Source organism: Podarcis raffonei, chromosome 8 (genome assembly GCF_027172205.1).
Source record: "Podarcis raffonei isolate rPodRaf1 chromosome 8, rPodRaf1.pri, whole genome shotgun sequence".
Lineage (NCBI taxonomy): Eukaryota > Metazoa > Chordata > Lepidosauria > Squamata > Lacertidae > Podarcis > Podarcis raffonei.
The window spans coordinates 88,062,916-88,089,143 of record NC_070609.1 but is presented as its reverse complement, the minus strand read 5'-3'; the positions used below and the strand labels follow the sequence as shown (position 1 = coordinate 88,089,143).

At 46.6% G+C, this 26,228-nt stretch overlaps 1 protein-coding gene across 2 annotated transcripts in view; it reads left to right on the top strand.

Annotated features, from left to right (window-relative positions):
- Positions 1-22,040, top strand: part of GFPT1 (glutamine--fructose-6-phosphate transaminase 1) — a 44,999-nt gene extending 22,959 nt beyond the window's left edge. The window contains exons 9-20 of one of the 2 annotated variants that reach the window (XM_053401377.1): positions 977-1,082; positions 3,438-3,601; positions 4,251-4,346; positions 5,421-5,518; positions 6,290-6,410; positions 6,676-6,732; positions 9,706-9,863; positions 12,978-13,092; positions 15,399-15,526; positions 16,310-16,477; positions 18,645-18,806; positions 19,113-22,040. In XM_053401377.1, the coding sequence (XP_053257352.1) occupies positions 977-1,082; positions 3,438-3,601; positions 4,251-4,346; positions 5,421-5,518; positions 6,290-6,410; positions 6,676-6,732; positions 9,706-9,863; positions 12,978-13,092; positions 15,399-15,526; positions 16,310-16,477; positions 18,645-18,806; positions 19,113-19,157 (1,418 nt within the window). In that variant the 3' untranslated portion in view covers positions 19,158-22,040. The remainder of the gene's footprint in view (positions 1-976; positions 1,083-3,437; positions 3,602-4,250; positions 4,347-5,420; positions 5,519-6,289; positions 6,411-6,675; positions 6,733-9,705; positions 9,864-12,977; positions 13,093-15,398; positions 15,527-16,309; positions 16,478-18,644; positions 18,807-19,112) is intronic. The other variant, XM_053401378.1, reaches the window with a different exon arrangement.
- The last annotated feature ends 4,188 nt before the right edge of the window (positions 22,041-26,228 follow it).

Below are 26,228 nucleotides of genomic sequence, written 5' to 3'. Positions count from 1 at the left end.
CAGTTGGTCCTTGGTATTTCTGACAATTGTGAGAGTCATCCTGAATCAATACTTTTTCAGGTACAACATGCTTGACTCTAGAGCAGCCTGTTCAAAATACATTCTTCACTGCCCCAGTCCAAGTTCTCCTAATGCAAACTACTCCAGCTAGCTCAGTTGTCTTCAGAAAAGCTATTCTGGCTCTGAGGTTTTGAGAGCAGCAGCCCAACACCTGTATTAGCTGCCTGTCCAGGGCCCACGTTGAATTCAAGTTTAAGAACACCTGATTGTCATCTTTTTTTTTTTAAATTGACAAACACAGAACTAATTCCAAAAGGCCTGGATGTTGTGCATGCGGAATTGCTTAGAAATTGGCTAGTTTAAATCATGTTCTTAAGAAAAGCTAGACTGTCATTTTTCACATGACAGTCCCCACTCCACACCAAAAGGCATTCAAATGTTTCACATCCTTCATCCTTAGTCAAAGCTGAGAGCCAGTGTGGTGTAGTGGCGAGAGTGTCTGACTAGGACCTGGGAGACCAGGGTTTGAATCCTCACTCAGCCGAGAAGCTCACAGGATGACCTTCGACCAGTCACTGCCTCCTAGCCTAACAGGGTTTTTGGCATAAAATGGTGATGCAGAGGAGCAGTCCGCCGGCCTCCCTGAGCTCTGTGGAGGAAAAGTAGGATATAAATGGAAGAAGTAATAAATAAATAAAATTGCACAAGGCAGACTCCCCGGGAAAGCCTCCTGCCCAGCTCCTGTTGAAATGAAAAGGCAGTGGCATTGGTCTTGCCCACTTCCTTTCAGTGGTGCTTCTGCAGGAAATATTCCCGTGGACTATGCCAGCAACCTTTAAGAAAGTGAAGCTTCATGTTGGTACTGTGACTTGGTGACTTGGGGTGAATTTTATCAATGGAATGAGGTGCCTTTGTTTGCTGTCAGTTGCTTTGTGCCCTCTTAATGGCAGCTAACTGAGCTCTCTTGCCTCCGCAGGCAAAGACAAGAAGGGGAGTTGCAGCCTTTCCCGGGTGGACAGCACCACCTGCCTCTTTCCTGTCGAGGAGAAAGCGGTGGAGTACTACTTTGCGTCGGATGCGAGGTCTGTGGCCCCTGTGGAGTCAGCCAAAGTCGCCTTGTCCTTGGCTTCCCACAGCACGCACCAAGGAGGAGGTTGACTGCTAGGCTAATGCAGTCAGTGACAGGCCACCTCTCTTGGATGAAGGACCAGAGGGGAGAAGAGAAAGTGACTGGCATTTGTGTGTCACTTTCAAGTAGCATGCGTGTTATACGTGGCATAAAATGTTTCCTGACTCGACCTGTTTTGTAGACACCTTCAGCACCTAGTGTACTTCCAGTGGAATGGGAAGTGGGTGTGAATCTAACAGACCAGGTACTCTTGGTGTCAGAGCCTCTAAGGCCGGCTTCCTCAGCCTCGGCCCTCCAGATGTTTTTGGCCTACAACTCCCATGATCCTTAGCTAGCAGGACCAGTGGTCAGAGATGATGGGAATTGTAGTTTCAAAACATCTGGAGGGCCGAGGTTGAGGAAGCCTCCTGCTCTGAGGCGTCTGATTATCCTAGAGCCAGCAGAGTATAGCTGATAGTCTGGGACCAGCTTGTTGATATTTTAAATTGCTATCCTGCCTTTTCTCCCAAAGGTGCCCAGTAGGGCTCATGACTTCACAGTTGTGTGGGTGTTTGAAGCTTTCCAAGTGGCCTCAGATCAATTGCTATACCTCTGCCTAACATGTGGTGAGGAACCATATATGTTGTTGTCAGTTCCCTAGAGGGAGAGAAGGATGGCAGTTAACTTTCCTGTGCTAATAGCATCGCAGATGTTTGGAATATTTGCAAAAATAAATAAATAAATAAATAAAATTATTTATTAGCAAACCTGAATGGCTTCCTACTCCTTAGCAGTTCTGGGATCAGTTCTCCTGTAGTGTTTCAGCTCCTTTTTACCCACTCACCCACTGTTTAATTTACTAAGCTTATCAGGCAGTCTATTTGGTCCTGTTGAAAGAGGAAAGTGAAACTACCAAATGCATAAGCTGCTTGGGGTGCATTCTGACCCCAACAACTTCTCAAAATAGGGTAAAGAACACCATAGCATTTTGTGTGTGTCATAAATTTCATTTTTATGCTATTATACCTCTTCAAAGGGACGCGAGTGGCGCTGTGGGTTAAACCACAGAGCCTAGGACTTGCTGATCAGAAGGTCAGCGGTTCGAATCCCTGCCATGGGGTGAGCTCCCGTTGCTCAGTCCCAGCTCCTGCCAACCTAGCAGTTCGAAAGCATGTCAAAGTGCAAGTAGATAAATAGGTACCGCTCCGGCGGGAAGGTAAATGGCATTTCCGTGGGTTGCTCTGGTTCGCCAGAAGCGGCTTAGTCATGCTGGCCACATGACCCGGAAGCTGTAAAGCGAAATGAGCGCCACAACCCCAGAGTCATCCGCGACTGGACCTAACGGTCAGGGGTCCCTTTACATTTACCTTTTACCTCTTCAAAAGCAAAGGAATATTTGGGTGTGTAGTTTAATTATAGTTCTAGTCAGCCCAACTAAGTTCTACTCAAAGCAAAAATATTAAAACTAATGAACCTCAGTCATGTGCTTTAACTTCAGTAGTTCAACTATGCGCAAAACTAGCATTGGATAAAAACCATGTTTTATGCAGGGTGTTCTGTTTTTGGGTACAAAACAACCCACAAAACGATTTCAGGGGTCTGTCGGAGCCCAGGTGAACATTTTACCCTAAGGGTTAATTCTGCTCCAATTCGACTTTCTTGATACAGGAGTTAACACACTCAGTGTACAAACCTGCTACACTGATTTCTTATTTGCAATGTTCATTGGGGAGGGGGCACCTTTCATGCTATTTGGGTACATTAGACCCACTCCTCCTCTGAGCACAATATTTAGGCATCTTTTCTCTTTTCAAGAGCTTACTGATAGATAGTCCAATGAGGAATTTAAATTGACATTGGGGGGGGGGTCGGGTCCAATTAGACCATGTTTTTGGAATGCACAGCCAATTAAATCTATTTTCTTATGTTAAACAGGAATGATTTTGTGATCAGTCATGATCTTTGTTTCTAGCTGGTCTTAAAAGGGCCTGTAAAAAAAATGGAAGAGGGTTAAATAAATGCAATAAAATTTGCATAAGAGCTGAAAAGTAGGTTACAGTAAAATGATAAAGTAAGGATATTAAAAATGATCCAGTTAATATGGTAAGTTGCAGACCCTTCATAGTTTTTTTGGAGGGGAGGCTGTAGTTGTATTCCAATTCAACATTGTATTATTTATCATTATTATTATTAGTAGTAGTATTTCCAGGACAGAAGGACAGAAAAAAAAAGAATCTTACAAGTTATTTGCCCTTAAGCATAATAGTCCCGATTCTTCTCCTTCTAGTTTCCATAGATGGAAGTTGAACCATTCTCTACTCTTTTACAGTGCAGTTATTGAGCACACCAACAGAGTGATTTTTCTGGAGGATGATGATGTGGCAGCTGTTGTGGACGGCCGTCTCTCCATCCATCGAGTCAAGCGCACAGCGGCTGATCATCCTAGTCGCGCTGTCCAGACCCTACAAATGGAGCTCCAGCAAATCATGAAGGGTATGTCTAAGTTGATAGTCAGGGCTTCTCAGTTTCAAGTGTGTGTGTGTTTGTGAAGATCCTTCCTGGAGGTTCGTGGGGACACAGGCTACCAACTTGGAGGCTTACAATTTTTTTAAAAATGACACAAAATGGGAAATAGACAGGGAGGGAAGAGGAAAATCAAAATCAAAACTCAGGTAGTAATTTCTAAACAGTTGTTCCTGTCATGATCAGGTGGCACAGTCCAAGAGCAGGACTCCATCGGCTCTGCTGTTTCACAGTTGTAGTTTATGTATCATAACTGAATTGGCTGCGTTTTATTCTTTTCTTTACATTTCCCAGGCAATGTTGTTTAGCCCATGTTCACTGTACTAAAATATTTATATATAAGAAGTTGCAATAATAGTAAAACACCACGTTCTGAAATAACAAACAAGAAAATATAAAGAATTTCTGCATCAACAAAAAGGACAAAATTATATTAGGATGGCTACTCTCCTATACATACTAGTAAGCAGGACATTTTTCAGCTAGAGCTCACCAGAACTCAGTTCTGACACCTCTCAGGTGGTCGCCATTGCCATCAACAGGTGGCTTTGTCAACAGAATAAACATTGCAGTGTTGTTTCCATCCAGTCTACATTTTGCTGCTGTTTTTTTTTTTAAGGTAACTTCAGTTCATTCATGCAAAAGGAAATTTTTGAACAACCAGAATCCGTTGTCAACACCATGAGAGGAAGAGTCAACTTTGATGACTACACCGGTAACTAAGTCAAAAGGATGTCAATGCTGTTTGGATTTTTGAGGCGCTTTTGCTTAATAAAGTACTGCTAATTAAGGAGGGAGGGGGCACAACAGGATGGTTTGTATACAGAGAAATTCTCTGCCCCTTTTGCCTTACGTAATGTAAGGATGATTCATAGAATTGTAGAGTTGGAAGGGACCCCAAGGGCCATCTAGTCCAGCCCCCTGCAATGCAGGGATTACAACTGAAGAATCCCTGACAGATGGCCAGCCCAACCTCTTCTCAAATACCTCCTATGAAGGAGAGTCCGCTACCTTCTGAGATAGTTGGTTCCACCATCAAACAGCTGAGGTAGAAGTTCTTCTACACTATTCCACCTCTGCTTTCTGTTGATTGCATTTTGACCACTTTGCTGCTGAGCAAGTTTCCCTTCTCCTCTGGGATGCTTAGTGGGACTGGGGGGTTTATGCTGCCACACTTGGTACTTGCCTTCTTCCTGCTTAGGAAAGTGTCTAAGGAGATGACATTTGCTTGACCCTACTGTGTACTGTGGGACGCGGGTGGTGCTGTGGTCTAAATCACAGAGCCTAGGGCTTGACAATCAGAAGGTCGGTGGTTCGAATCCCCGCAACGGGGTGAGCTCCCGTTGCTTGGTCCCTGCTCCTGCCAACCTAGCAGTTCAAAAGCACGTCAAGTGCAAATAGATAAATAGGTACTGCTCCGGCGGGAAGGTAAACTGCGTTTCCGTGCGTTGCTCTGGTTCGCCAGAAGCGGCTGGCCACATGACCCGGAAGCTGTCTGCGGACAAACACCGGCTCCCTCAGCCAGTAAAGTGAGATGAGCGCCGCAACCCCAGAGTCGTCCGTGACTGGACCTAATGCTCAGGGGTACCTTTACCTTTACTGTGCACTGTAGATGATGAGAGGAGGGGAAACTCTGACATTCCTCTAAATGAACAGTATAATTCCTGAAGTCTTAGTTGAAATGTCTCTTATGTTTTTCCTTTAGTAGAAGTAGTAGTAGTAGTAGTAGTAGTAGTAGTTGTTATTATCATGTTAAATACCAAAACCTTTGTGTCTACATTTATAATAGTGAATCTTGGGGGTTTGAAAGATCACATCAAGGAGATCCAAAGGTGTCGACGTCTCATCCTAATTGCTTGTGGAACAAGCTACCATGCTGGAGTTGCAGTAAGTGGCTGGCTTTGGGTTTTCCTTTTGAGTAGCATCTCAAACACATTGAACAAATTAGTAGTGCTGTGATCCTACAATGACGTCTGTGAAGCTATGGAAAGTGGATGCTGATAGGTGAATGCGGCTCTTTTTTGGCTCCTTGTAACTGTGACCCGTCCTTGTAGCATCATTTCATTGGTCTGTTTGGTTCTGCAGATGGGAGGCATATCTCACTGAAATTACCTACTGGGTCATTAATTCTTAACTGGAGCATGGAAAGACATACTCAGTAGAACACGTAGGTGACAACTCCTAGGGACTGAGGTCCCTTCCCCCTTCCCGAATAAAATATTGGAGGGGGCCGGCCCCCTGCAAAGTTGATGGGTATTCAAATGGTGTGCATGTGCCGCGTCATGAAATTGATTGTGCCCCCCCCCCCAATATTTTATTCAAGTTGGTACCCCTGGTTGAACATTTGGCATGTTGGGAGTCTTACCAGAATTGGAAACTCACTCCAGTTCTGATGTAATAAATCACATTTTCTTTGAGGCCTGTATAGTTTATTTTGCCTGTGAGAATATGTTTTAATGATGCCGACCTTGGACCCTCTTTTTGTTTCTTGCACTGAAACTGAAGAGCCAAAATGACACCACTTGTCCCTGCACACTTTCTCTCTCTTTAAAAGATGGAGAGTGGGAGCAGGAAGTGTTCCCTCCAGAATCTGCTGCACTGCTTCATGGGCTGAGGAGTACGTGACTTCCCCCCTTTTCCTTTTCTTTTCTTTACCAGACACGTCAAGTTCTGGAAGAGTTGACTGAATTGCCTGTCATGGTAGAACTTGCCAGTGACTTTTTGGACAGGAACACTCCAGTCTTCAGAGATGATGTCTGCTTCTTCATCAGCCAGTCAGGTACGGACGGGTCTTTGGCCTGGGAGCAGTGCTGGGCAGGTGGCAGGCCAAACTGAGACCAGTAGGTGGCTACCTTTGGCTAGGCTCATGACCTTTGACCTGGCGTGCTACCGAGGAGGGAGGTTTAGAATCCAGTAGAGCCAGGAGCCACCAAGACCAGTCAGGATTCTCCCGGCTGGAGCTCTTAGCACATGGTACTTCTTGGCCATTGCTCATACAAACAATGTGTGTTTCTGTTTGTTTGTTTGTTTGTTTGTGTTTTTAGAAGTAATGAGTTCGGCATGCTTAGAACCAGACATGTGCAAGTTATCCGGGGCAAAATGTAAGAGTTTCAAAACAAAGGACAAACCCTGTGTGAATGTAGTGAAATGCAGCCTGAATTTCATGCCTAAAGCTGAGTTTCAAATATAAGCTAAAAATTAAATCATGTGGATACATATTTATTAATTATGTGTTTGTGATATTTATCTCTATCTCCCGCCTTTTCCTCAGTCCGGGACTCCAAGTGTGTCTTACACAAATTAAAATGACACAAATAAAATGCAAAAAATGAAAATGGTTAAAAAGTAATTAAACTAATATAACTAAAACAATATTATTATTATTTTTAAAAAAACAGGTGTATAGCTACACATTACTGAAGGACCCTTTCTACTTTACCAGAATAGTAGTTTTGACTATTTATACCAGGGATCAGCAAACTTTTTCAGCAGGGAGCCGGTCCACTGTCCCTCAGACCTTGTGGGAGGCCGGACTATATATTTTTTTTGGGGGGGGGGGATAAACTATTTCCTATGCCCCGCAAATAACCCAGAGATGCATTTTAAATAAAAGGACACATTCTACTCATGTAAAAACACACTGATTCCTGGTCTGTCCGCGGGCCGGATTTAGAAGGCGATTGGACCAGATCCGGCCCCCGGGCCTTAGTTTGCCTACCCATGATTTATACTATAATATAGTATAAGTAAAAAGGGGCTAAATAGCCAAAACTGTTTTTTATAATCACTTCCAGCACCGCTGCTGCATTGAAAATGAAATGTTACTGTTCAGATGAAATGGCTGAAGCCTGGGCACTTTGGTTTGCCAAAAAAAACCTTGTTCTGTGGAATAAAAGCTACAAACCAATTGTAGAATCTTCTGCCCTCCTGGACACATGAGTCATATTGGGTAGTCACAAACAGCAGATTCCTTGCAGAGTTTCCCATCTCTCTGGGGCAGCCTTCACCGGCCAGTGCCCTCCAGATGTTGTTGGACTGCAACTCCCATCAGCCCCAGCCAACACAGCTGATGGGAGTTGTAGTCCAACAACATCTGGAGGCTTTTTTACCGCACAGTGATTTCTTCCTTGGCCAGGGGAACTGCTAGAATATATTTTGAGCGTAGAAGGCGCCTCTTAGAATGCTCCCTGCTGACCATAGTGATAGTAGCCGGCCAAAGGAACGGTAGGCATTGGCAGTCAGCAGGCTGGGGATTTGACACCCTCTACTGGTGATTTGCAGGCATGCCTGCAATCTTCTTTGCCATGCACTTGGTATTCCTGTTGTTTCAGCATTTTCAGTGTAATAATATAATGAATTCTCTAAATTCATAAGAAGTAGTTAGTAGTTTGAGTTGTTTTATGAAAAACAGCTGTAATTATGTCCTGTAGTTTAACTCCATACACATAACACACAGAGCCATCTAGACAGATCAGTCTAGATTTGCTTGAGTGCCAGTGGAATATATGAATGGTTCATTGGTAGGGAGATTTCTTTCCAGAATGTATTGCTAAAAGGATTTGGAATCCTGTAGATATTTGCCCAGGTTACCTACTTTACTCTTGCCCTTTGCATCATTCCAAAAACAGTGTGCAATTTTGGTATTGCTTAAAATGAACAATACCCCCTCAGTTTGCCTTCTTAACATCTGGCTGCTATTCTCATTACAATATCTTGTCCGGTTTATTTAGATATTTTATATCTTGCCTTTCTGCATCTGGGTATACTCCAGGCAGCTCACATAAAGGAACAAGAACAAATCATAAAATCCAGATCAGCAATAATATGTTTTCCCTAGCTAGTATTGTGTTGTAATGCAGCTGCCTTCTGTTCATGATGCTGAGCAAAGAAGGAGAAGAGCTAGAGTTCTTCAGAGAGCATTGCTGCTTTGCTTAGGTCTGTGGTTTCTCATCTATGGTGCCTATCTGCAGCAGCAAAAAAAAAGTTAATGCATTTCTAGGCTGCATCAACAGAAGTTGAGGGTCCAAATCAAGGGAAGTTATAAGAACACACTATTCTGCCTGGATCATAGCTGTCAACATTTTTTAAGGGAAATTCCCTTATTCCGAATAGGATTCCTCGCAAGAAAAGGGAAAAGTTTGACAGCTATGGCCTGGATCATACCCAGCCTGGAGTCCTGTGTCTAGTTCTGGACACCACAGTTTAAGAAGGATATTGAAAGCTGGAAAGTGTGCAGAGGAGGATGACCAAAATGATAAGGGTCTGGAAACCAAGCCTAATGAGGAACAATTGAGGGAATTAGGTATGTTTAGCGTAGAGACGCTAAACATATAAGGGACGCGGGTGGCGCTGTGGGTAAAACCTCAGCGCCTAGGACTTGCCGATCGCATGGTTGGCGGTTTGAATCCCCGCGGCGGGGTGCGCTCCTGTCGTTCGGTCCCAGCGCCTGCCAACCTAGCAGTTCGAAAGCACCTCCGGGTGCAAGTAGATAAATAGGGACCGCTTACCAGCGGGAAGGTAAACTGCGTTCCGTGTGCTGCGCTGGCTCGCCAGATGCAGCTTGTCACGCTGGCCATGTGACCCGGAAGTGTCTGCGGACAGTGCTGGCTCCCAGCCTCTAGAGTGAGATGAGCGCACAACCCTAGAGTCTGTCAAGACTGGCCCAAACGGGCAGGGGTACCTTTACCTTTACCTAGCGTAGAGAAGGCTGAGAGGTGATAGGATAGCCACCTTCAAATGTCTGAAGGACTGTCACATAGAAGGTGGAGCAAGCTTGGTTTCTGTTGCTCCAGAGGGTAGGATCTGAAGCAGTGAATTCAAATGACAAGAAATGAGATTCTGATTAAACATCAGGAATGACTTTTTGATGGCAAGAACTGTTGGACAGTGGACCAGTCTCCCCTGGAAGGTGTTGAACTCTCCTACATTAGGGGTTTTTAAGCAGAGGTCAGATGACCATTACTCAGGGATTTTTTTTAGCTGTGATTCCTGCATTGCAGGGGGTTGGGCTAGAATGATTCTATGGCCTCCAGGTTGAGCATTTCCTGACTCTGATGGTGTCTGTCTCTCTGCAGGTGAGACAGCAGACACCCTGATGGCCCTACGCTACTGCAAGGAGAGAGGAGCCCTGACTGTAGGAATCACAAATACTGTGGGGAGCTCCATATCTCGCGAGACAGACTGCGGGGTTCACATCAATGCTGGGCCAGAGATTGGGGTTGCCAGCACAAAGGTAAGGGTTCCTTGTGTCATCAGAGGCACTCACACTTGACACCAATAAAGCTCAGTTGAGTCACGTAGATTTGCATATCTTGTAATACATGCATCTGTTCTGAATCTTATGCTTCACTGCAGGGGGTTGGACTAGATGACCCTCAGGATCCCTTCCAACTCTACAATTCTGTGATTTCTCAAGGAAGCAGGGGCAGGCAGAGGGGTTCTTTCCCAGTTCATCTACAGTGTGCAGAGGGTGTTTAGAAATACCCGCATTTTGAATACCGTATTTTTCGCACCATAGGACGCACTTTTTCCCCTCCAAAAATGAAGGGGAAATGTGTGTGCGTCCTATGGTGCGAATGCAGGCTTTCGCTGAAGCCTGGAGAGTGAGAGGCATCGGTGCGCACCGACCCCTCTCGCTCTCCAGGCTTCAGGAAGCTATCCGCAAGCCTTGCAAGCCCGGCGGGAGTTCCCGCGGGCTCACAAGGCTTGCGGGCAGCAGCCTGCAGCCCCCGCGAGTGTCCGCAAGCCTTGCGCGCCCGGCGGGAGCGCGCGAGGCTTGGCGCGGCAACCTGTCGCCCGAAGCACGGGGAGTCCTCCGGAGGGCTCCCCGTGCTTCGGGCGAGTGTCTGCAAGCCTTGTGCACCCAGCGGGAGGTCCCGACGGGCGCGCGAGGCTTGGGGCGGCAGCCTGTCGCCCGAAGCATGGCGAGCCCTCCTGAGGGCTCCCCATGCTTCGGGCGAGTGTTCGCAAGCCTTGCGCGCCCGGCGGGAGCTCCCGCCGGGCGCGCAAGACTTGGGGCGGCAGCCTGCAGCCCGAAGCATGCGGAGCCCTCCGGAGGGTGCCCCGTGCTTCGGGCAGGTGTGCGCAAGGCTTGGGGCGGCAGCCGCGGCTGGGGGGGGGAATAAATTTTTTTTATTCATTTCCCCCCCCCCAAAAAAAAGAGGTGCGTCCTATGGGCCGGTGCGCCCTATAGAACGAAAAATACGGTAGTTCAGGTTGCGTTAAGTTGAAAGAGGCATAAGTTCTTAAAGAAATCCTCATTTGAAGTGCAGGCACACAGCCCAACCCCTTTCCCAGCTATTATTTATTTGAATTTTTAGCTGCTTGTTACCCAGAAGCCTGCAATCGACTTACAATATATTTATTAAAACAAGCATTAAAATGTTAATGCATTCATGCAAAAACACAGTGCATAAAAATATACAAAGCAGCCCCCCGTAACAGTCACAGGAAGCACGGGACTTCCCGCGGGGCTCCCAAGGCTTGCGCACAGCAGCCTGCAGCCCGAAACCTGGGGAGTGCAGCGGAGCGCACCCCGGGCTTTGGGCAGCTTTCCACAAGCCTTGGGAGCCCCGCGGGAACTCCGGCGGATAGCTTCCCCCCCTCAAAAAAACTAGGTGCACCCTATGGGGCGAAAAATATGGTAAATGTTAGGTAATCTCTTGGTGTATATCATTTTCATGTGCATGTATAACTCAACAACTTTTTGTATTAAATTATTCTTTAAAGCTTTCAAAAAACATACCATTAACACCCAAACATTGGAAGAGTCTTTGAGCAGTGAATCAGGCAAGATCCCGGGTGATGGGATCTCTCCCTATCTCAGTAGATTCCCACCAGGGCTTCCTACATCTCCTCCCTGCTGCCTAGAGTTGCTTTCCATGGTTTGTTGTGTGAGCTGCTGCTGCTGCAGCCGGGCATTCTGCACTCTCCCCCCTCCCTTCCGCAGACCTCCAGGCTGTAGATCCCCTTAAGAACACCTTTAAGAGCCTTCTGAATCAGGCCAATGGCCCTCCTAGCCAGCATCCTATTCTCACAGTGGCCAGCCAGATGCTTGTGGGAAACTCGCATGCAGGATCTGAGCACAAGAGCTTTTATCTGTCCTGAATCCTCCCAACACCCTTCCTCCGGGGGGGGGGGCGTGTCAAAGAGGGTCCCTAGCAAATACCTCAATATTTCCTCAAGGTGATTGAGCTGCTTCCTTTTCCCCTTAAAATTTGAAAAGAGGCGTTTAACAAAGAACAAGCCTTGGCTAAGATTTGCATGCTAAGGCACTTGCTGCTTTTTCGTGGGGAATGTGCTGCAATATTACATGAGCTGAGAGGGTCTGAATTCACTTGTTGGAGCAATCAGGGTATACTTTGCAGCAGAGAGTCCAGCTCATTTTTAGCCTGCATTGGCAGTTTTGAAAATATTGGTGTTCCTTTCCGCGAAGCCAGTTAAGAACCTGAGAAACTGTTTCTTAGGCTGTTCCAGAGACCCAGGTAAGGAGCCACTGTTCTGGTCCAGAGGCACTGGAGCCTGGGGTAACCTATGGCAATGAGAGGGGAGAGTGCCACTGGACCAGATAGCAGGCAAGGATCAATGGTTCCTAGCCACCATGGCTATGTTCTGTCTCCACTCCACACATTTCCTCCTCAGAGCTAGCCTTGAGCATACCCAGGTTCTCAGCCTGCTCTGAGTCGCTGGGCTGGGTCTGTTGTTTTCTCTCTAATCAGGCTAGAAGGAAAAAGGAGAAGATTGCAGGGCCTGCCCCTTTCCGTCAGCCTTTAGACAAAATTTAGACAGAATTCAGGGGTATTGACTGGCTCCCCCCCGCCCCCGCCACTTTCCTGCCTAAGGATGTGAAGATGTACGAGTGCGAGTTGTGGCTTGGGTGCAGGATCTCTGCCTCTGCCCAGGCATGAACAACAAAATAACAGAGCCTCCAGCTGTAAGGACTGGCCACACACTCAGCTGCTCCCTTATTCTTACTCTCCAGGTTAGCTAGGGTAATTGCTGTCATCAAGTACACTTGAGAGTGGCCAGATTAGATGCCTGGTATAAGCTTGGCCTGATGGGTGGTGTCCCTTTGCTGTTAGCTGGAGGTAAAATGAATAGCCTTGTCTGTGGCGATGGAGCTCCCTTGGATTTGGAATTTTGGATTTCTCACTGGAAGAACCAATCCTTTCTGGTGCTTAGGGGCTGGGCTGGGTTTGTGCCAGGGTCAAGTGGGATAGTGAAGCCCTGTGGGCACCTGAGGCCCCCACTTTTATACCAGCAGCTTTCAGGTGTGAGTTTTGGGCAGCTTGCAGCATCTTAGCAAACCTGGCAAGCATATGCACAGTGATGTCCTCTCTTTCCACAGGCCTACACAAGCCAATTTGTGTCGCTAGTGATGTTTGCGCTCATGATGTGCGACGACAGGATTTCCATGCAAGAAAGACGGAAAGAAATCATGCGAGGCCTCAAGTTATTGCCAGGTGCGTACGGGCACTCTGAGGCGTCATGACAAAATGTGACTCTTTGAAGGAGAACAGCAAGGCGAGGATTTACTCGATGCGGGTAGTGGGACCTCTCACTTGCTTCCTGGTTTTGTGCTAAGCTGGGAGAGTTGAAGCTGCAAGGATCTCATCCAGATCAGGTCCCTCACTGCCACATAGCCTGCATGGAGCTGCCTTTGAAGCCGGAGTATTCTCTGATGCTCCATTCTTGGTTAATCCACACTAGCTACCAATCCATTTTTAGGCATAGTTCAAAGTGCTGGTTATTAAACAGTTTTGGAGTAGGATCTTTGACAGGCTGCCTCCTGCTGTATGAGCCTGTTTATCTGCTGCACTCTGGCTGGAGGCCTTCCTCTGCAACCTGCTGCCATCAGAAGTCTGGGCTGGGTTGAGTGGCAGGGCCTTTTTGGTTCTGGCACCCAGATTCTGGACCTCAGGAAGCCTAGTTAGAATCATAGAATTGCAGAGTTGGACGGGACCCTGAGGGTCATCTAGTCAAACTCCCTGTAATGCAGGAATATGCAGCTGCAACCTTGACATTGTCAGCACCACACTCTAACCAGCTGAGCCTCTTTCTTCGTGGTGACTAGCGCTCTCTCTCTTTTGCCAAGCTTTTGGTTGTGGTTTTTGGCTCATTGTTCATCTTGCTGTTTTGATTATATTTTAATTGATGAAATTTGTCATTTTGGGGGCTAAAGATGGGGTCCCCCCTTTCCTTTTTTATTAAAGATTTTATTGGTTTACAAAAGTATGAGCAATCTCTCACTTTTTTTCCAAGTAACATTTTTAGAGATCAGTTTCATTTGTTGAGACGTTAGTATTATTTTAGGAAGAAAAGGGGGAAAGAGTTGGAGGGGGAAAAGGTGAGTGGGGGTGGGGTCAGGTGGCGATGTTTCTGTTTTACTTAATATATGTGTGGGGTTTTGTGTCAGCGTCACTTATGCAGGTTCTCTGCTATTCACTTTGGTGGTGAGAGAGGTTGGGGTTGGCCTAGGGTGTGGTTGTTCGTTTGTGATTGGCTGTGGTGAACATTGTTTTCATGTGTGAGTGGGGTGGGTGGGTGTTTTGGATCAGGTTAGCCGTATTAGTTCGTATGCTGTTGGTAGATTTTTGTCATTGTCTTGTTGGGCTGCATATGTGATAAAGGGGAGCCATACCGGGGTGAAGTCGTCTGCTAAAGATGGTTTTATAAATAAAATAAACAGATGAGGTCTGTGGGTAAACTCTTCAGCTGTAGAAGATGGGCTTGTGCAGGAATAATAAGTTGCATATGAAAATGAAGACAGTCATATCTTCAAGAGAAGAAAACATATTTACCGTATTTTTCGCCCCATAGGGCGCACTGGCCCATAGGGTCGGGGGGGGGGGAAATAAAGAAAAAAGTTTTTGGAGGGGGGAAATAAAGAAAAAAGTTTTTATTTCCCCCCCAGGCGCGGGGTTGGGGCGGGGAAAGCCTGAGCTCCCCCCGACCCCAGCCCTCAGAACAGGCAGCTCTCCGCAAGCCTTGGGAGACCGGCGCGACTTCCCGCCGGGCTCCCACGCCTTGCGGATATCTGCCTGAAGCCCAAACCAGGTTGGGGAACAGCGGGAAGGTGCACTGCGCCTCCCCGCTGTCCCCCAGCTTGTGGGGCTGGTGGCAGGGAGAAGCACGCTTCTCCCCGCCGCCAGCCTCCAAACCAGGTCGGGGGACAAGGCGCCCCAGGCTTCAAGATGCAGGCTGCTATCCGCAAGCCTAGGGAGCCCGACGGGAACTCACACGGGCTCCCAAGGCTTGCGGAGAGCTTCCTGAAGCCTGGAGAGGGAGAGGGGTCGGTGCACACCGACCCCTCTCGCTCTCCAGGCTTCAGCGAAAGCCTGCATTTGCCCCATAGGACGCACACACATTTCCCCTTCATTTTTGGAGGGGGAAAAGTGCATCCTATAGGGCGAAAAATACGGTATTTAAAAGCCACATCAAGCATTGCATCAGTGTATCTTAGTCCTTTATTGTCACATCCTCAAATGTGGATCACTTTATAAGTTACGAGAACAGGTTGCGGAGTTCTGTTGGAGGATTTAGAAAAACCAACTCCCACCTCTTTTCTTCGGTGCTAATGAAACCCCAATAAAAATTGGTGGTCCAGGTGATGGTTACTATTACTTTCTGAAGATCCACTGATTTGTGCAGTTTTCAGTGCAGCATTTAAATGCCACATTGAACATTGTTTCCAAAGTGCATGTAAGTGTGATTGCAGATTGTTAACCTGCGTGTTAACATGTTGCCTCCCTCTTGCTACTTGCGATAGACTTGATCAAAGAAGTCCTGAGCATGGATGATGAAATCCAGAAACTGGCCACGGAGCTTTACCACCAGAAGTCAGTCCTTATTATGGGCCGTGGTTATCATTATGCAGCATGCCTGGAGGGCGCTCTGGTAAGAATCCCCATTTCCAATAATAATAATAATAATAATAATAATAATAATAATAATGTTTATCCATCATTATTTGTGTTCCGGTTTGGAGGGTCAGACCTGACAATGAACAAGAAAATGAGGAAGGGTGTTTTTAAAAGCATGTTTCTAATTGCAAGGAGAGGGTTTAAAGCTGCTGTTCCCAACCTGGTGTTTTGACTGCAACTCACACCAGCCCCATCCTGTGTGGAAGTTGTTGTAGTCCAAGTGAACTGGAGAGCACTGGATTGGGGAAGGCTGGTTTAAAGTGTATGGGCAATCCCTGACAACAGAAAGAATCCCAAATGGACTGAGTAGGTTTTCTAAAAGTCAGAAATGAAGATGTGTTTTAAATCAGGCCTGCAAATACTGTTGTCTGCTAAACTGAATGCAGCTCAACAGCCATCTCCTGTGACCTACCAAGAGTTTTGCAGTTCTCATGGCAGTTTCTTGTGTTTCTGCAGTCTGGGGCAGGCAGAAACCAGCTGGAGGGTTCTGGAGCCACTACGCACAGCTGTTTGTTTGCTTTTGGCTTGGTGGAGAGCACCTTTCCCCGCAAAGAGCTCATGGTGGCATGCATGGTTGCCCCCTCTCATTTAATCCCCACAAGAACCCTGTGAGGCAAGTCAGGCTGAGAGGCACTGACTGCCCCCCAGGGCCACCCAGTGAGCTTAATGGCTAAGTAGGGATTTAAACCCTGGCCTGAGGAGGATCTTTGTTTTAGAGAGAGACTTCACAGACTAATGTGTTGCACCTTCTCTGCAGAAAATAAAAGAAATCACCTACATGCATTCGGAAGGCATTCTGGCCGGAGAGCTGAAGCATGGGCCCCTTGCCTTGGTCGATAAACTGATGCCTGTCATCATGATCATCATGAGGGACGGCACATACACCAAGTGCCAGAACGCCCTGCAGCAGGTCATTGCCCGGCAGGTGAGTTCAGGCAAGAAGAGACAGAGCCCACCTCCGCTCCACAAAGTCCCGTCTTCCTTTGCTCCTCCTCGGGGATAAAGGATGAGGCACTGGCATTTGCAGTGCCCAAAGGTATCGGAAGTGGGTGGTGGGAAAGAGGGATCTGTTTCCTCTACCCCTCAATCCTTGGTCTAAGGGTTTCGTTCACCTCTTGCTTGTGTGTTAATTCCAGGTTGGAATGTGGGATCCTCAGGCCCCTTTTGAGGGGTCAGGATCACAAGCAAGGCTGCTGGCATTCCTCAGACAAGATTTCTTCCTTGCACAGCCAGGCAGTTTTACTTTTATTATGTATTGCATTTATCTCCTGCCTTTCCCCAAGGAGCTCAGGGTGGCATACATTCTTCTCACAACAACCCTGTGAGGTAGGTTAGGCTGAGAAGCCTGAGATCGCCCAGTGGGAATTTGAACCCTGGTCTCCCTGTTCCAACACACTAATCACCACCACTGGCTCTCCTTGCCCTCTCCTGCATCTCCTCAGTTGCCTAGAAGTCTTGCCTGCTTAAGGCATGGATGGGCAAGCTGAATATCCAAGATGCTTGGGAGGGGGCGTTCCTCTTTGAAGCTGAATAGCTCTTTCCCCTTTACGGATGTTTCTAGGGGACAAACATAACTGCATCTGTTCCTGTGCTCCCCCCGCATTTATGTATAAATTTATGCCCCATATTTCTGTCAAATGGGAAGCCTGATCGAAGGGAGCTGTGCAGTGTCTCTAGCTTTTTATCTCCTGCCGTTCAGCAGCTCAGGAGGCACTTTGACCTCCGCCAGCTCTAATGCCAGAACTGAGTGGCAGTGCCTGGAGCAGTGGAGAAAAGGGGTGAGGGAAGAAGCAGGAGTGCAGCACCTCTTCCAGCCGAGAAAACGAGGCTCTGAACCTGAACATTGGAAGACATTTCCAATGGTGTTTGCTTCTCTGTCCCTTGAAGACTTGCCTCCTGGCTTTCTCCTCTTAGGATCTTCTCCAGAGTGAAACGAAACTAACCACATCTGCTGTCCCCTGTGTTTTCACTCGAGTAACATAAGCCAATAACTAGGGAGATGGTAAATAACTGAAAAGTGTGTTTCTTGACTACACACATTGTTTTCATTGGGGCCGACAAAAGTGGCATGTAGCAAATGAAATGGCAAACACCCGGTGGTTCCAGGCTGAGGCCCTCTTCAACTCCTTACAGACAGAGCTTGTTGCTGGAAAAAAAGAGGAGGCCTCTTCCATCCTCTGTAGCCCCACCTGAGCCAGCACAACACTTTGTGAGGCACTTTCAAGGCTCCCAGGCTTCCGTTTCTCCTTTTTTGGGTGGGAACCAGCCAGAAATTTGCCGAGGAGAGTGGCTTCCAGACCAGCCCCATCTGGCCAGCGAGCAGAAACCACCTTCCAGGCTGGCTGTTGTGACACCTTTTGAATTCTGCTGGCGCAGCCTTATTTCATTTGTGGGAGAAAAGCACTTTTCCAAGCTCTTTGTGCCTTGATTCAAAAGTCTGAGAAGACAAAAGAGTTCATGGGGCAGGATTGGTGGGGGTAAAGAGACAGCCGTCCCTCCTAGCTTGGTTCCCCTCCCCCAGGACAGGGGCACAGCCAGAGCAAAGGAGACAGGCTTGCGCTGCTCTCTGGGTACACATGTTCCCTCCAGCCTGCCTGCCTTCTTCCTGGCCCAGGAGCAGGGTCAAGCAGTGGTCCAGCTCAAGAGATTTGCCCTGAGTTTTGCTCAGCCACGCTCTGTGGTGTGGTGCCATCTGCAAAGCAGGTGTAGGAATGCTGTCAGCAGACACCAGTGTGACGCTTGCAGGGGAGAGGGATTGAGATTGCTCTCCTCTGTCACAGTTTGGGGTCTAGCACTCCAAGACCTGCTTGCAGCAGCTGTACAATGGCACCCCACAGCAGTTGGAACCCACAGGTGTCAAAAAAAGCTGTGAAGGTGCAGTAAATCATCCCCTGAAGGTGGTGGTGGAGGAGCAGTGTGATTCTTCTGGCCTGCCATTTCCCTATGGTGCCTCGGAGACCTCTCCGCCTTTGCCTCACCTTTCTCTCAAGGGTGTGGAGAGACTGAACCTAAGAGGTGGATGGAGGCCTCCTAAGTTTGGGAGTGGAGAAGGGGCTGCCCCGCCTTTTCCTTTACGCTTGTGCTCCTTGCAGGGTCGGCCTGTTGTGATTTGCGATAAGGAAGATATTGAGACCATCAAAAACAACAAGCGAACCATCAAAGTCCCCCACTCCGTGGACTGTCTGCAGGGGATCTTGAGCGTCATCCCTTTACAGCTCCTGGCTTTTCATCTTGCGGTACTCAGAGGCTATGATGTAAGTACCACACTTTTAAAGATCACCTTTAGTCCTTCAGTGAACATAAGGAGAGCCTGCTGGACCAGGCCAGTGGCCCATTTGGTCCAGCACCATGTTCCCACAGTGGTGTTTCACAAATCACTAAAGGTGGTGTGAATCTACCGGCTTCAGCTGGGCTAAGTGGGCAGCTTGGGCGCCTTGCCAAATAAACCAGCAAGCAGAAAGAGCACATGTGTCTGTAACAAAACAATAAGTCTCATATTGGCTGTTCAATTTAAAATATCCTTTTCAGGTTTTTTGTCTGTGTCTTTTTGTCTTTTTCAGGTTGACTTTCCAAGAAATCTGGCCAAATCTGTTACGGTTGAGTAGCATACTCTGTCATTAATGCTTTGGCAGATGTCAGCAAGAGACACTCTCTTTTGGTACTGGGACACATTGATTTTAAAAGTCCTTCCTTGATCGAATCTTAATCCCCTGTTCAAGAGTCTTTATAATTCTGTTGCATTTGTGACTGTTAAACGTTGAATCCACAGGCTATGCCAGCAACATTGTTAAATGATGATCATTTCAAGGTAGTTTGTTCTCTTTAAAAAGTCATAATCCTCCTTTGTTGTTTAGCTGGATTGTTTCAGGCCTCCATAGTGCTGAATTGCATAATTGTCTAAGTATAAGACATGCAGGCTCGTAAGATCTTTCAGGAATGGAAATGGGAAACGAGAAGGTAGTTCTGGAAATTATAAGAACAGAGACGCTAGGGCTGTGCTCTGCCACAGGAAACCAACTTTTCCCATCCCGCAAGGATGTTCACTGTCATCAGAACTCAACTGTTTTGAAGGGGCCTGTTTCATAATGGATTTCTGCACCTCTCCATGCAATAAAGATGGGAGTAGTTGGCCAGAGGAGGAAGGACCCTCGCATTTGGCGCTTGGCCCCTGGCCCTTTCAACCAGTTTAGTTCTGTGTGGACCCACCATTCCTTGTCTGCACAAGCCCCCCTCTTTCATCCTCTTGAAAATGCTGTAATAATGCAATGCCTAAAGAGGAAAGAGCCCTGGTTGGTTGCTCCTGTAGAGTGTAGATTGAGGTGGAGGCCTCTTTGTGCGTTCATTTTTCTTAATGGTGTAAAGTCACCATAAGGTGGGTCACTTCCCCTTGCCTCTTTCACCACATAGTAAATACATCCCTCACCATATAAGGAATGCAGTCAGAAGAGAGAACTGTACCCCATTTTTACCTCCTGGAGGATGAAAAGTTGGGCGACCCTTGGGTGAGAGAAGACACAACTGAGGTCTGTAACGGTTGCCACTAATGTTATTCCCAGCATCTTCTCTGAAGAATCAGAGCAGTGGCATAAAGTCCATTTTATTTGGAGGACAGCTCTTCAATTAATGATCCCAAATCTATTAATGTGAACATGTCCCACATAAACATGTGGAGGCCAAGCTGCTATTTTCTAGAGGTTAGGGGGCAGATAGTAAGACTAGGGCTGAGCTGAAGAGGGGGAGGGAAGGTGGTGTGAACATGCTCTGTGCGAAAGCCTTAGCCCGCTGCAAAAACCACCCACCCCTTGGCACTTTGAGGGGACTGTGAATAGTGGCAAAAAGTGTTTGTCATTTTGTAAAAGCAAATCCATCCTTTGTTGCCATTTGCCTAGGCCAATGTGACCTATTTTTCAGCACCGAGTTATTAATAATAATGGATGGCAATGAATCCAGCAGACTGCAGAACGGGAAGATGGAGGTGGAATTTTACTCCACTTGAGATAACAACGCAGAGATGTCTTCCTTCTCTCTTCTCTAGCTCCGCATGAAAAAACCTTTGAGAAATGAAGCAGCCATGTGCTCTATCTAGTATTAAGTTGACGATTGTGATGAAGGTAGTGAGAAGGGGCGTAAGAGAACATGCAATACAATATGAAGACCAAAGATGAGCTTCAATGCCAGACTGGTGTACTAGGGTTGAACAGGTTTGGAAACCACTGATGGAGCAAACATAGATGGCAAAAATCCAAGTTATCTGAATGAGCAGCCTCCCAGTTCCCTTGTCCTTAGGTGATGGGACAGAGATGGTACCAGAGGGCTGTGAATGAGCTTCCTTGCTGAGGCTGCTTTCACAGTTTTATTTCAAGGGCAGAAGAACTGTGGAATGTACAAAAGCTAAGAAATATGGCAAATAAGCCAATTTGCAGAGCTGAGTAGAACACCAGCTTCTCTGCATCCCCCTTTATCAGTTGAGAAATAAATGTCCTAAAAGAGAGCATTTAGGGATGCTATGATGTGGGGGTCTTCTTGGGCCAGCAGTTGTGTGACCCTCTTGCCCTGCCTGATATAAGGACAATGCGATGAGGCGCACGGTGTGTCTTGAGTATTCAGAAAGCCTTGCACCCTGATGCTCAGCTTCTCTTGTGCTCACCATAAAAATATTACCTGCCGTTCAGTTAAAGGTTTAAAGTGGCCCATAACTGCTGTTGAACATTGTAGAGTTGTGAAGTATTGCGTTAATCAAAAGTCCTTACCTTGCCAGTGGTTATGCAATGTCGGGAGGGGCAGCGGTTTTCTTTCATCTCAGTGGATATGTGTCTGAACTGCCTGTTGTGCAGTGTAAAGAGAAAGGCAGGGCTGCTAGAAGAGGTTTCACTCCACTTGTGACTTGGCCTACTTTACATAGATGTAGAGCACCAGCGTGCAGGGCAGAAGGACTTAGCATCACTTCCAGCCCCTACAGTTCTAACTGATGTGGGAAGGTCTGCGCTCTCTTCCTGTGCAAGTTTCCATGTGGGATTCCCCCTCAATTTGAACTCCACGGTTCCAGAAGTCTGCAAGCCTTTTAACAACCAAGTGAACTCATGTAACTCAACAGTCCACCAGCGTGGTCTTCAACACTTCCATTGTGGCCATCTTTGTTAAGTACAAGTTGCATTATGTTTCTCGTGTGTCCTGAAGAAGACTGACGTGGTTTACTACTGAAGACGACTAATGTGGACTCTGGCTGATGAAATCACAGCTCTGTGTGTGTGTGTGCGTGTCTGTGTGTGTGTTTAAAACTGGAACATTTTTGCAAAATGTTAGCCCTCTGTTTCTCTGCTCATTTTCCTTTTGAATGTATATATACAGCTCGTCATGGTTTATGGGGACCACTCTTTACTAATTTTGTGCTGTGTGCTCTACGCAGCTCAGAATTTTATCATTTAGGTTGTTTCCTAGCTTACTTTTTTGTATTTTGCTCTTTGAATAATAAAAAGTGCCCAACCTTACCATGACTTTGGCTTAGAAATCCTTGTTCTCTTGTGTTCTTCCCATAAAAAGAACCACCCAAGGCCAACACTTGTGAATTAAAATGGCAAACCGCAGTAGCTCTTGCCCGCGGAATGCACAGGTATCATTGTAAAAACGGGGGGAGCAAAATTCTACAGCCTTCTAACTTGATAGTCCTGTGTGGCCCACCAAACACTCCCCTTAGAACTGCAGCTCAGCCTTTTCAAAATGAATTAAATGCCTAGCAGTGTCCCCCAAACATGTTTTCTTTTGCAGGGTTTTGCTCCGTAGTTCTGCCTGCCCTCCGCCCCCCCCCCTTTGAATGGCTGGTCTTTAGCCTTTGCCTTGAGAGATGTAACAACCTGGGGAAACTCATTTGGTAGGCTCACCAGAGCTCGGCAATAGGATTCGTTCTCCAATTCCAACCAATTATTGCAGCAGACTTGGGGAACTGGGAAGAGGGTTTCCATGCTGCTAGGAGCAGTGTGAACAGGGCCCTGGAAGCAACAGCCAAAGGCTTGGCTATTTTGACAGTGTGTGAGAGGAACTCCCAGCTTTAACAGTCCAGGTTTCAAGGACCTCATTCCCCCCACCCTTTGGGTTCTGGGGTCAAAATGCTTCAGTGACACAATGGGCAGAACTGTCCTCTTAGGCTTCAGGCTAAGGATGTTGCTGGTCTCTAGCTCCCCTCACCCATGAAAACTGATATTCTCTTCTGGGAATCGGCGTAGCCATGATTTATGCTGGGGGGGGGGCAAAACCAAGCTATTCTGATGCACAGCTGCCCTTTCCCCACGTCTGTGAACAGAATACATGAAGGCAGAGCTCAAATTAGTTCTTTAATAACATCAAAATTTAAAAGAGTAATGGCTGTATCTAAAAAAACAACCCCCACACAATTCATGCAAATAAGCCAAGGGCACAGAACAAGAGTCTTCTGCTTGCTGAACAGACATTTCTCTCATCCACCAAAGGTCACCACATCTACAGAGAAAAAGTTCTTTTCTGACTTGCAACATCTCCATTAATTGCTAACCACCTCTTCTCTCAATCCTTCCAGGGACTTCCAAGAATTGCAGATTGGCCACCGTTAATTATATGACATGCACTTGGCTTTTGAATCTAGGAATAAATATTTTCAACCAAAGTAGTTTCTCAAGATTTGGTCAAGTATGATTTATCAGTATTTATTCAACTATTTGAATGTGTGAGCCTGTGAAGTGGTTAGTCATTTTGCGATTTAACACTTCCTGAAGCTGCAGAAAAGATGGTGTCTCATCCAACTGCTTCCACGCTTCTTTTTCTTATACAAAGAACTCTCTTTAGAAACGGCTAGTTCTGGAATATTTGCTATAATGAGCTCAGGATTTTCTACTAACAAAAGATGTATACACAGTACTATATGTCTGTATATAGTACACTGGCCAGTTCAACCTCTCTGTTACATAACATTAATTGACCCTGGAAAATTAATCAGAATTTGAGGTCCATGGACACAATCCAACCAAAGTTAAGCACTGATATCTCACAGATTTCTCCACCTCTAACATGAAAATAGTTTTGAGCTGATTCTGATTGCTCTCACGGCACCTACACGACGTCAGGCAAATGGAAAATGGCTGAAACCTGAGTTCTGCACAGCCCATGCTCTTTCTCCAAAGAGTTAAGAGTGGATTGGGTCCATTTTCCTCTTTCTCCACCACCTCTTCCACACAAATAGACCCCTCAGCTGCTGTTTACAACTGTCCATAAAGGTTTAAGTGGAAGATCTTCTGCTCAAGAGTCTTCATGATTACAATTAATGCTGTGTAAAGGAGGCATTCGTCATTACAGGGACTATCCATACATTAATAATAGCAGTACAACCATAAAAGGGGGAGAAATTAAACAAAAAACAAGCACAGCTTGATACAATAACATGCCATGAAATATCATTGGCTTTATAATAATTTACTACAACATGAAAAAAAGATCTTTTATCCACACAGGATAGGAAATGCTTCCACTTAAAATATGGCAAGCATACAACAATAAAATATACACCACAGATTTGGAATTTTGCTTTTAAATCATGCACAGAGAATTTGTGTACTTGAAAATAAAACATCCTTGGCCTAACTTACACTTTTAAATTCATTTGTTCCCTCCCTCTATCCTTAAGTTTTTAAATCTTTTAAACTGGGGAAACAAAATTCATCTTTAACAAAACCGGAAGCTATCAAAAATACACTTATTTTTCCTCTGAGATTATTCCAGCATTGCCACCAAATTAACGCTAAAGAAGTGTTGCATTTTTCTAAAAGCTTTTTTATTCCAAACTTTGGGGGCACGTTCAAGGCTCTGTAACAAGTCAAACCTACTCCCCGTATTACTTTCACCCCATTCGTTCTATACTTTCCAAGCAGTCTGCCAGGAAGTTCTCTTGGCAAACCCTGTTACGAGTTGCGCTGTTCTGCACCTCCACTAGGGTTGCGCAAGAGAGCTTCCAACTGGACTGAGCGCTCCCATCTTCCAGCAAGACAAACTTCTGCTCAGCTAAACTGTGGCAACCAGCTGGACCTTGTGCTGGAGCTTCTCGGACAACGGCAAGGCTGCCTTGTGACCGAACTGCAACTACACCCTGAAAACCCAAACAGTGGCTATTTCCGGAGAGGTTTGTGACCAGGCAGAGTCCCGAGTGGTGCCTTTGCTATTACAGAAGGCTGCTTTGTTCTGCCTGCAGACTGAGCAGCTGTTGCTGTGCAGCTGGGGAAAGAAACGAGCGGGGAGATGAAGCGGCAAAAGGCAGGGGAATCTCTCTCCACTGGCCACTCTTAGCTCATGGTAACTGCTGACACCACAGCCCTGGAGACAGATTAGGCACTTCCAATCTGGATTAAGTTGCTTGAGTTGCAACCTTATACAGCTGTCTTTAGGATGCTTTTGAATGTTATCATAGGCAGCAGAAAACCAGGAAAGAGCATCAACCAAACCAAGGGGCTGTCTAGTCTGGCATCCTGTTTTCAAGAGGGCCCTGGAAGCTCAAAAGTGGGACCATGGAGATGATCGGGGACCTGTTGTTTCCTAGCATATGGGACAGCCCAGCACTATCCTGCCTCGGACCATGGGGTATTCCATGTAGCTACCATGGCAGATAGCTTTGGGTTGACTTACCAGCCATGAATTTGACTAAATCTTTTAAAAGCCCATTCAGCTGACTCGCATGTCTGAATGTTGGAAGATTTGGGGCAGATGAAATGAAGCCCTTCACACAGCACACAGTTACACTATGGAACTCGCTCCTATAGGGGGCAGCGATGACCACCAACTTGGATGGCTTTAAAAGAGGATTAGACAAATTCGTGGAGGGGAAGGCTATTGATGGCTACTGGCCACAAGGCTGTACTCTGCCTCCAGTTAGAGGCAGCAGTGCTTCTGAATCGCAGTTGCTAGAAACCACAGGAGGAGGAGAGAGTGGCTTTGTGCTCAAATCCTGCTTGTGGGTTTCCTGCAGACTAGGTGGGCTATTGGCCTGACCCAGCAGGCTCTGCTTATGCTCCATGCACACCTGAAGATTATGCATCTCTCCCCCAGGGCAGATGCACAGGTTCCCTTCCTTGGTTTTCTGCCACATGCTGCGATGTTCAAAGTGTTCCAGCCCAGACATTCTCAGAGCACCCAAATAGCCAAGTCTAACCATTGCAAAGCCACCTTCTGGCTGCAATGACCCTGCAAAGAATTTCCTTGCAACCTACCTTAGCAATGAAGGTGGACATGCCCTATGGCAGATACATGCACAAGCATTCCCCCTGGACTGTGGCCTTGATCTCTTGCAGTGAATGTCTATGGGAGCCCAAGGGAACCAAAGGCCACATTGATTTTCATGTCAGCAAGGGAGAGTGGAGTCGGCATATCGAAGTCACTGAAAGCAATGCAAGCTCAACGTGCTAAATGCTGACCAGATCCCGCCCGTCACCATTTTGAACAACTTTAGGATGCATAATTCTGCAGAAAGGTGTTAAAATCCTCCAGAAACATCAGGAGGTATGTTTTCCTTGGGGAAAACCGATCCTAACGATCACATGGGGCTGCATGAGTTTGCCCTTACTGATGCAATTATTTTATCTACTTCTAACATCTGTGTTACTAAGGCAGGTTGTCAAGACATTTTACTACAGGTAAAGTACGTACATTTGCAGGACTGGAAA